General features: G+C 37.4%; 1 protein-coding gene across 3 annotated transcripts in view; it reads left to right on the top strand.

Annotated features, from left to right (window-relative positions):
• Positions 1-11785, top strand: part of rai1 (retinoic acid induced 1) — a 61663-nt gene extending 49878 nt beyond the window's left edge. The window contains exons 3-5 of one of the 3 annotated variants that reach the window (XM_082184601.1): positions 250-343; positions 3663-3712; positions 8317-11785. In XM_082184601.1, coding sequence (XP_082040727.1) covers positions 250-343; positions 3663-3712; positions 8317-8325 — 153 coding nt within the window. In that variant the 3' untranslated portion in view covers positions 8326-11785. Of the gene's footprint in view, positions 1-249; positions 2305-3662; positions 4920-8316 lie in introns of those variants that run through there. The other 2 variants (XM_082184600.1, XM_082184599.1) reach the window with 2 other exon arrangements.
• Positions 11786-11999: the final 214 nt, after the last annotated feature.

The following is an 11999-nucleotide window of genomic DNA, read 5'->3' as shown; positions in this document are numbered from 1 at the left end:
ACACATTAAACAGTAAGCAATATATTAAGGTTTCGATTCCAAACAGTGTAATATAACATTGCAATGATTAATACTCAAGAAGAACCAAATAATAATAATGATAATACTAATAATATACTTTGAGTCTAGTGGGCATAGCATTATATTAGTTATACTATATTATCTGCAACTTGTGGTGGCTCAGGGGGCTGTGAAGGAAAGAGTCGATAATTTAGAGAGCAGCTCCTCAGGCCTTCTGTCTCATCACAGAAATGCTCCAGGTGCCAAGGGGAAGGAGCTTCCATCTGCTGCAGCTGGAAGAGCTGTACACAGAGGTACCATTATGTCTGCGCCAAAGAGATGGGTAAGAGTTCTGACATATTGAAATGTGCTGTTTGTTTGTCTACAATATTTACTGTCCATCCAATGACTCCACCCTCCACTCCACATAAAGCTCTGTAGAAACAAAACAGGGTATGCAAGCAGGTCGCTCCGTGTACCTTCTGGTCATTTGATTTTCTACTTAATAATAATAAAATTTAAGCAAGATTTTCGTGGGTAAAAAATGAGATTATACTTTAATATTATATTTTGCATGTGTGGGCGGCCCTGAAATGCCCCTTTTCAACTCATTCTGTCTTTTGTATACTGCCTTTCCTATCACGCAGAATAAGAGTTCATCTGATATACTGCTCTGCAAATTAGTTACAACAACGTTTCTTCATACTGCTTGGCATATATGTGTTGCCAATAGCCTACATCTTGTTTAGAGCACAACAACACACTTCTCGGGTAGGCGGAGGCGCCGGCATGATCTCTTGCATTGTTTCCTGGTAACAGCGAGGAAAAAAAACACATCAAATACTCCGTCATTTTTGGTCATACAGATAAGAGTAAGACATAAGTCTACTTTTATTAATATACACTCACAATAATGATTTTGTAAAAAAAAAGAAAACAAAGTGCACTTTCTGCCATCTCTGTCTCTATACAGAACAACTTTCTGAAACGCGACACAAAAATTTACCGAAACTCAGCGAATACTTGCCTCACAGACATGAGACATGTCTATTGAAAGTTTGATTCAAATTTTCTGATTATGTAATCGGTATAAAAAACCAATGAGAGGTACAGTTGTTCCCATCTGAGCTGATTATAATATATGCAGCAAGCTATTCATTTGGTAATCATCCATGTGAACATGTAAGCGTCCCCATCACCTAGCTTACTTTTCATCGTTTTTGGAATAATTCGCGCTGTAAAGAATAAGCCTTAAATTTACCTCAGAGGAAGAACAAGATGTGATGCGTGGCTTGATTCAGCGGAGGATATCATTTATAATGAGGTACTTACATTAGTTAAAGTGTTTTTTGTTGTTTTTTTAAATAAACTTATACACATTTTACTAGTTGGGCTTTTCCCTAACTATATCCTATGTAGAAGACTGTAAATGATCTGGAAGAGCGATAGTAGGCATTAATATGATTATGCTTCAGTTCATAATTCCAAAGTTCAACCTATAATTGGGCCATAAGACACTGCAGTAGACTAATTATTACAGTAAAAAACTTAAGCAAAGTTTTATTATTAATTGTATGTTATTCTATTTTGGGTTGGGTTTTTCATATGAAACACAAATGATGTTATTTTTTTATTTGTTAATTTTGCTGTTGCTTGTAATGGGGAGTGAAAACATGTTGCATCTGAGATTTTTCTTTGATAAAATGAAAAGAATTAGAGAATAAAATGATCACACTAAAATCAGCAACCACATAGACCTACTTTCCTCCATGTTGTTTTAGATCACATAAAAGCAAAATGCTGTTTTATTGGGTATAAATAAAGCCATCTCTGATTTGTCAATAACATTAATCAGCCGTGAAAATATAGATTTTTTTCTTAAAAGTTCTTGTAAGTGGCGCTAGTACATGACAACGCCGCAGGATTCTCGTGAACAAGCTTGGCTCGTCTGCCGCGTCTCTCCTATTGAAAATGAATTGAGTTAGCAGTTGCCACGTACACCATATAGTACAGAAGACCGGGGAGGGTTGACTAAAGTGGTGTTTCAGGGCCGCCTACACATGCAAAACAAATATTAAAGCATAAACTAATGTTTCTACCCATGAACCAAAAAATACGAAAAATCTCTTAATTCTCTTATTAAAAAAAAAAACATTTCTCTTTAAGTAGAAAATCAAATGACCACTAGTACACTAGTAATTATATATACTTGGGTATCTATAATTACTAGTCCTTTGAGGGTGTGTTTACACTTGGGACTGAAAACATTTAGTCCTGGTCCGCTTAGCGTTCACATAGGCATTTTTACACACTGTAAAAAATGTCTAACCTCTCCAAGTCAAAATTTTCTAGTGACTGGTCACATCTAAATTTTTTAATTGGCCCAAGTGCAATTATTGTTGCAATAGTCTGTTAACATTGGCTCAATGAGAAATAATACGTCAGACTAATTGAAAAATTTAGATGTAACCAGTCACTAGGAATTTTTGACTTGGGGATGTAATTTATTTTTTACAGTGCACCGAACCTAAAGATACCAAACCTAAAGACATAGGGATATGTTCACAATCAGATTGGTCGGCTTTTATTACGTATATTTCGTGACTTACCGAAAATCCAAAACACTGCTGCGTGCTGGGCTAAATGTGCTCACTGTGTGTACATATGATGGTACTTTGACCAGCTGAGAACTCATGAAGAGTTTATAAAATGTGTAAATGAGACTAAACAGCGGCAGGAATCCCTCCATCACACACACACATACCAAGATCTGCTGCAAAGAGACGCGGTTCTGATACCTGTACCGAACTGAGATGGGCAACATCACGACTATGATGAGAAAAAACAGGTGTGCTTGAGCATTCTGTCCTTTTTAGGGTCACATCTTGTGACATCATATCCCGTTTTTGTTTAGTTGTTTTCTTTGGTCCGTATTGCATTAATTTTTCAGTCCATCCGCACCAGAGTTCGTTTGGAAGCAGACAGAGACCCATCTTTTCAGCGATCTGTTTGGTGCGCACCAGGGTTCAGATGGCAGCGTTCACACTTATTCAAATGAACCGCACTAACAGAGAAATCGCACCAGGGTTCATTTTAATCTTACCAAACATGCCAAGTGTGAACACACCCTTCGTCTCCCAAACCATACTTTCATAATATCAACTTAAAGCATGACAGGAAGTTTCTGACCAACAAGTAAAAACAACCAATTATACTTTTTATGATTTCCTGCGACGTTTAGATGTAGGTAAATCTGACAACGGCGCTGACAGAATAATTGTTCTATGAAGTACTTCACCTAATTAACCTCTTACGCTGTAGGCAAACGTGATGATATCTACTTTACCTACTACAATTGTATTAGTAGTAGACTATTTATTCCATTCAAGCACTCAACTGGAAGTGGCAGATATTGTCAGCTCTAGACAATATGCACCAGATAGTCCATGAATGCTCTGTGGCGTGTCATCCGAGGCTGAGACTAGATTCCCTCCATCATGCATTGCTCTTTTCCATCAGAAATTGCCATCATAGAAAGTGGTGGCTACACCACTGGAGATGGGTCTAGTCAGAAACAAAAGGGCAAGCTGATCTTGTATTGCGGTTTCAATGGCATTTTCTAATTTATGCCTTTGATTCTTCCCTTTCTTTTCTTTTTCCAGGCTGCACGTTTCAAGAAGAGACCTTCTCCATTAGGTGTCCGGATCACAAGGTAAGCAGGTGAATTGGTTTTGCACACAGCAAAGGACATCTCTGATCTAAAAGACCTTGTATCATGAACTTCAGTGTCCTTGTAACATTCTACCACCTCCATAACAACAGCAAGGAGTGAAACTAGACAGCAGAGCACAGTTCCTCATCAGCACCATCTCTCAGGGCAGCAGAAGAGCCCTGAGCATATCTCACCCTTATCTGTCCGCTATTGACTGTGCAGCTCACCACTGACAGCAGAAATTAGTGAAGGGATGTTAATTAGACATTCTAGGCTCTCTCAGTCTCCTTGTTCCCCTTTAGGAGCCACAAACATTAAAGAGAAGAAAAAAGAGAAGACATTTAGAAGTGCTGCCTGATGATTATTACTGGATCGGGACCAGACACATTTTTCACTCAAGGTCTTGGCTCTTGCATGAAGCAGAAAACCCCCCCTCCAAAAAACAAAACCAAATCTCATACTGATTTTGCACATTCCTCATCCTAAAAATGAAAGATTCCACCGTCAGTTCCAGTTGTGTTTCCACTTGAGCCTGGTATGGCACGGCACGATTACAAACTGTTCTCGGCCCAGAATTCTCGTGCTGATAGAATCCGTAAAGTGATGTCACAACTCAGATTTGTCACTTGTCTGTTGCCTGGCTACCAGTTTCTCTGTAGCTGGCTAAGCGCTCTATTTGAGCGACGTAAACCACAAATTAATCATACAATTTTTGAGAAATATCTGATCATCCTCCATAACGCGGTCGCTACACATCTCATTATCCTCTGTAACCTTTTGCGTTACCAAGGCAATTACTGACGCTTTTGTGTTACATTTCAAAGAACGTCCGTTAACAGCCCCACAGTGGAAAATTAAACCGTAACCGTACCAGCTAGCCCGGATCGGCACGGATTGGAACGCAATGAGAACCGTTCAGCCTGACGGTGGAAAAACAGCATATATATGTCATTGTCCATCAGGCAAAAGTATGAATTGATTGGAAAGTAATAACATTCCCCTCCTCAACAATCCACACTACTTGGGGTATCATATTCATAAAACAAAAACATTACGGCAAGTTACATGCCAAGTCTCCAAAGTTTAATACTTTGGGTTTTTATTAAGAAATGCAGGTCTGGTTTCACAGACAGGGCTTAGATTAAGCCAGGATTAGGCCTTAGTTCAATTAGGAGATTCAAATAGCTTTTAGAAATGTGCAGTAGGAAAAAAAGATATGTCAGTGCAAGTAGCTTTCAGTTAAAACAGCTCAAACATGCATTTTTAGTCTAGGACTAGTCTTAAACATTGTCTGTGAAACCAGGCAAATATTAGTAATGCTCACCTTAGCTTAGTTTCACATGCCTTTTCGTTCTTATACTGTTGCATTTGATTGTGCATTCGCCACCTACAGGCAATCTGTGAACTACAACTGAGGTAGATCAGGAAGAGAGAAAGGAAAAGCGATAGACTGAACTAGAAAGACTGAGAAAATGGGCATGGTAGAAAGCGGGAAAGAAAAATGATATTCAGCAGCTTCCTGTCTGAGACCCAGAGGCAAAACCTGGATGGAGATCAAAACACCCCACCCTCCTCTCTCCAGCTCTACCCCTCCCTTCCTTTTTTCGCCCTCCCACGACAAAGGGAGAGGAGAACAGAATGAGAGAGAAACAGACAGACAAACAGAGCCGAGGAGAAAGTTCAGAACAAGCAGAGCACACATCAGCAGGGGGATCTAAGGGCTTTGGGTCTCTGGGATGCCAATTTGCCGCTTTAATGAAAGCGAGCGGTAGAGATACCACCCCCGTCCAGGTCTCCTAGGAAATCTCCTCCACCTCCTCTTCATCTTCCTCTTCTCCTCTGTGCTCACACGCACTCAGCGGCGAGCTCTCTTTTAGGTTCACGTGGCTTGAGAACATGACAACAGCAAAGCAGCACAGGCAGAGCTTTAAGTCAGGCCGAAGAGGGCAGCACAGCAGGCAGGGCAAGAGAAGAACAGGGCCCTGTTCTTGCATGAGAAAAACTCCATTTGCATTTCCTCAAGGAAATACCAGTTCTTGTCAGGCAAAAAAAGAATATTGTTAAAGTTTTGGGTAAATTTAGGTTCTGCATCAGAGCCGTTTTGCCATTGTTACTGACACTCGGCACTCATCTCATATTAAGTTGGCCAATCACAATTCAGTATGCAACTAGTTGTAAGAAAAAGAACACAAAAGCGAATGTTGCAATGAAGTCATGGCAGACGTTCCATCAATGTAAGTCAAGAGATTCTCTTAAATAAAATAAACAATGTTCAAAGTTCACATTTTAAACCTGGAAAAGCCACCTGTTCATATGAGGCAGATCATGTGAAGCACATCCAAAGTTAACCGAGAACGGTGTTAATACCAGATGTAAACAGACTCTAAGTTAAAGGAAAATTCTGTCATTAATTACTCACCCTCCTGTCCTGACTTTTGTTCATCTTCAGAACACAAATTAAGATCTTTTTAAAGAAATTTGAGAGATTTCTGTCCCTCCATTGACAGCTACGCAACTACATTTTGAAGCTTTAAAAAGTTCATAAAGAGATGGTAAAACTCATCCATATGAATTGAGCAGTCTAGTCCAAATTTTCTGAAGAGGCTTGATCGCTTTATAGGATGAAAAGATTTAATTTAGGCTTTTATTCACATATAAATATTGATCAGAAAACATAAACAAACGTGCTGCATAACACGAGAATGAACCTCATTGGTTCTTGAAGAAGCTCAAACATGCTGCGTAACACGAGAATGAACCTCCTTGGTTCTTGAAGAAGCTCAAACGTGTGCGTAACACGAGAATAAACCTCCTTGGTTCTTGAAGAAGCTCAAACGTGTGCGTAACACGAGAATGAACCTCGAACCTCATTGGTTCTTGAAGAAGCTCAAACGTGTGCGTAACACGAGAATGAACCTCATTGGTTCTTGAAGAAGCTCAAACATGCTGCGTAACACGAGAATGAACCTCGAACCTCATTGGTTCTTGAAGAAGCTCAAACGTGCTGCGTAACACGAGAATGATCCTCATTGGTTCTCGCATGTCAAGCGAACATGCTTGAGCTTCAGTTTACCACAATGGTAATATATGTGAATAAATAGTTTATATGTGAATAAAAGCCTAAATTAATTCTGTTCATCATATGAAGCAATTGAGTCTCTTCCGAAAATGTGGACTTAACCGCTAAATTAATACGGATTGGTTTCACGATCTCTTAATGAACTTTCTGAAGCATCAAAATGGTAGTTGTGTAGAGTGTCAATGGAGGGACAGAAAGTTCTAAGATTTCATCAAAAAGATCTTAATTTGTGTTCTGAAGATGAACGAAAGTCTTATGGGTTTGGAACGACAAGAGGGTGAGTAATTAATGACAGAATTTTCATTTTTGTGTGAACTGTCCCTTTAAGCGTTGAACTAAGACGTTTGTTTGGAACACGAGAACGTGATGAATATCAATGCAGTCCTGCAAACACTGTAACCAGGGCTGCGCTGTGAGAGAGATACTGATTACCAGCGTTGAAAAGCAGGATTAGTTCAGAGATCAGAGAGAAAGCGAGAGATTGGACCCAGAGCAGAGGAGGGAAAGAGAACGAGTGCAACATCATGAAAAGCTGCGGAGGAGGAGAGATACATAAAACAACTATAACATCCATGTCAGCGCATTAGGAAACGGTCCTGCAGTGTTATTTTCGATTTCCGATTCCAACTCAATGCAGCTTATAGTATATTAAACATTTTTGGTAAAATATTATTACTAGTTATTATTGTGTAAACTTAGTTAATTTAATTTCAGCAAATTTGTGTACATCACATTTTTCGTCATTATATCGCCAACCATTGGTCTTTACGTCAGTCATCCGATAAGTTTTGGTTAATATCTTGTTATGAATAAATCAATCAATAATGACGTGCTTAGCATAACATTTATATGCCAAGACAATGTACAGAATAGAAATAACAAGCTAGTCAGCCATTGCTCTGTGGCAAATGTAGACTATATATCAGACTGATGTTGAAATGATCAAACAGATGGAATGTTTTCAAGTGAAACAAATGAATATCAAAGAATTCATTAAAAATATATTCCTTATTCATGGGTTTCATCAGGTCCCTTTCCACAGGTGTATAAAATCAAGCACCTAGATTATGAATGCAGACTGCATTGTGCTTGATTAATACACCTGTGGAAAGGGACCTGATGAAACCCATGAATACTTACTGTTATTTGTGCTGTTGTTTTCCCTCCAAAATGATGTCACTTCCTGGATGATGATGTCATGTTTGTTAAAGGTATATTACATAAGACTCAAAGTATGGAAAGTAATATTGGGGATGCAGTAAAACATAAAATGACTGCAGATTAAATCAATATTCCCAAGTAAACATGTTTTGTTTGTAGCATTTCCATTGGAGTAAGGAAAAATGAACACCTGGAAAGCTAAATAGTGAAATAACTGTGATATTGTTCAAATGACTTCCGTCTTTAAAAATGGAGAAATCCATACATTAAGATATATGAGGTGGCTTAATAATGTATATGAATGAGGAATATTTCAGCAAGCCTTTCTCCACTCTTACGCATTTCAAACGGATCTGTTTTTCAGGCGTTGTAATATATACCGGCGCATGAAGACTGGTGAATGTCAGCTATGCAGTAGAACAAGGACATGCGTTTGCCTGTGTGCTGCAAGTTGCTGTGGACACAGAGAAAATCTGGGGCTTCAGTCGAAGCACAAAAATACTGTAGCAATACTCACCCAAGATCAGATCATCTCCGAATCCATCCGGCCCGGCTCAAACAGAAGAACCTTCGTGACCAAAAGCTGAAAAAGGGAAAGACACTTTTGTTATGAATCTGAATGTGCCATTCTTCCATTTTATTCCGTATTCTGGAGCGGATGTTATCAGTCGGGGACACCTGGTGGTGGATTTGGCCTGCTGCCCCAAGCGCTGGTTGGCACACGCGTGCTTCCGCTGTGGAAGGGGGATTGAAATTTGAAGATGTCATACAACACTGGATGTATTTCAATGGACACTTACATGTTACAAAGAAAAAAAGAAAAAAATAATTGTACATGCTGTGCTTTACAGGTCTAAATATTCTGATATCATGCGGAAAAAAAAATGCATTATTTTAATATACTGCTACTCCAAGTGTAGGCTTATTTTTATGTGCATTTGAAGACAAAACAGCATCACTGAGATGTCCATCAGTGCATCCGGATGGAAAAATATCCTGCGTTCGTACAGTGTTGGGGGGTCACGCATTGTAATCAGAGAGTTATGTAACCGGATTACTTTTTCAAGTAACGAGTAAAGTAACACATTACTTTTAAATTCGCAACAACATATCTGAGCTGCTTTTTCAAATAAGTAATGCAAGTTACTTTGTTTTCCTATTTATTGATTGAATTTGCATTTCCTTCAGCCTGAAGCTTATCCGTTTCATTTTTTTTATTTTTTTATTTTTTTGGTGCGAAAGGACCTTTAGATTTGCCAAAAATATAACTTTTTTTGTTATCAATAAACAAGCAAGCAAGCAAGCAAGCAAGCAAGCCCAGCCCAGGTAAGAAAAAGTAACACAAAAGTAATGTAATGCATTACTTTCCATAAAAAGTATTGCAATTAGTTACTTTTTAAGGTGTAACGCATTACTTTTAAAAGTAACTTTCCCCAACACTGCGTTCATATTATGTGTATCAGCTTCTCAGAATTAGGAGAGTTGAACCAAAAATAAAAATTCTGTCATAATTTTCTCAAAACCCTTATGACTTTCTTTCTTCTGTGAAACAAACCAAAATGCCATATTGTAGAGCAACAGCACATTTATATAATCATTTTCTTGAAATATAGCACTCTTCGAACAGGATTTTATTGATACTTTTTTTTGGAGCTTGACAAACCGAGTCCCTGTTCACTTTCTCTGAGTGGAAAAGGGCAGCTTGGACATTCTTCTAAATCTCTCAAATGAAGAAAGTAAGTCATATGAGTAAAAAAAACTAAAAAACATCTAGATGAGGAAATAATGGCAACATTTTAATTTTGGATGAACTTTGAGCTTACGAAAGCCTCAGCACACTGAAGAGATCCATATACCACAAACAGATTTTACATTTCTGTTCATGTTATTGGTGAAACGATGCAGAAGACAACATGAAAAACTGAACATGAGAATCCATAGTCATTTAATCAGATGTATATGTGACTAACATACAGTATTATATGCTTCACTTCACTGCAGTATTACAGGTAAGACCGCGCATAGAGATGACAGAACCATCACGTAATTATTTGATTCCTAATTCTAAGTAATTGTGTATATAAGTATTTGATGCTGTTTAAATGTAAGATGTGATGTACTATTATAATTGTGTATAGTATTTCTTAGAGATGTTTATTTTCTATAAAACAAATATGTTATTGCTTACAAAAGTTATTAAAACAATGAATTAAAAGGACTGTTTTTGGAATTGTGTTTGTCCACAGCTCATATTGCAGAGTTTCTGTGTGTTTGGCATTTTCTTTTCATGTAACGCTGCAGTGAAATATAATAGATGTGTGAAATTGAGATCAAAATCACGTTTTGTTTTGTTTTCGTGCGTCTTTGTTGGCGCTCAACGCAAAGTAATTCAGTGCTATTATCCTTAAAGATGTCTCTGTCTCACAGCCAGTGGTCTGAAATTACATCTGGAGGCATACAGAAACAGATCCATGCCTTCTTGCTTTCTTAACACCTTTATTTACTCTGCTGGGGCTTCTGTTGGTTTAGCGAGGTAGAAACAAACCCATTCTATTTCAAGTTAAAGAGTTCGTCACATCTCATCACCCAACCACCAGCAGTACACGTGACTTTCTGAATTTGTTTTAGAAATTATACTTTTCCTGCATGACAGGAATATTCTACCAGGTATATGTAACTTTTTGCCCTCTAGTGGTTAAAAACATAACTGCGTGCATGTTGCGGAAGGACCTTGTTTTGGTTGTGCTTCGGCTCTGCGTGACTGTGCGGATTAATATGATTATCATAGTGTTCATAAAACATTCAGTAGGCCTACTCGACTTAAGAGTTAACCAGTTTATATAGAAAGAATATCAGGCTGTCTAGCTAAGTACTTTAGCGTTTCATATTAATTGACATGGTACTTCTTTGAAAATAAAAGCAGGGCTACAACAACCATAATGAAACGACCCTTCAATTGATTATGCTTTACAATGATCTCTGTCAGAGAGCTAATTATGGCAATTTATCTATTCAATAAAATAACTCACCTGTTGAGTAGTGAAAACGCTATATCATTCTCTCCATCTCCGAAAAGCCGAGCCAATGTTGACTCCTGGTTTTCATTATTGCGATATTTTTTTCTATTCTTTGTTGTTGTTGTTGTTGCTGCCAGTAAACTCTCCTCCTGGAATGTAAGTAATTTACCGCGAAAAACATCAAGCTATAGGTCCAAAACACTTATAATAGGCTTACCATAGTGAATCAGGGTAAAACACCTTTTGGATGAAGGACTGATGATGTATTTACTCATTTAAATAGTTAATTTTGACAGTAAAAAAATTAAATTACATACCTTTAATTTTTACATCAAATCGGTCATATACTAATTATCGGTTAATATATTGTTTAAAAAAAAAGTAAATTAAGTTAATAAATAAATAAAGCACTTCATGGTTTATATCTTTTCTAGTAGACTATCAAAGGATTGTTAAAAAGTTGCCACGCATATAAAAACAACACTATTTTTATCAATATTTTTATTTTTCAAAATAAATTTCTGCATACACGCATAGCATAAAACATTTTTCACTGTTATTTATATAAAATACCCATCTTGCGAACACAGTTTATAAGCCTTGGTTAAAATTCACCTTTGTTAGGAAACTGACTCGTCTAAATGTTTGTCACTGTCGTAATAATTGTGTTATTCAACAGTTATAGCAAAAATATGAAACTGGAAATTTAGCTCAAAGGTTTGAATTCACAAAATGATCCTAATTTTAGAACTATATTTATGTAGAACTAACTGGAATTACACCACCATTCAAAAGCTTGGGATGTCTTTTTATATCTTTATGTCTTTAAAAAAATGTTTTGTATTTGATCAAAAATACAGTAATATTGTGAAAAATAATTAGAGTTTAAAATAACTTGTTTTCTATTTTGATATACTGTAAAATGTGATGTATTCCTGTGATCCAAGCTGAATTTTCAGCATCATTACTCCAGTCTTCAGTGTCACATGATCCTTCAGAAATCATTCAGATATGATGATTTAATGCTCAG

The sequence above is a fragment of the Leuciscus leuciscus genome (assembly GCF_965113295.1).
Source record: "Leuciscus leuciscus genome assembly, chromosome: 1".
Taxonomy (NCBI): domain Eukaryota; kingdom Metazoa; phylum Chordata; class Actinopteri; order Cypriniformes; family Leuciscidae; genus Leuciscus; species Leuciscus leuciscus.
Note: the sequence above shows the minus strand (reverse complement) of the source record. Positions and strands in the feature narration are given on the sequence as shown.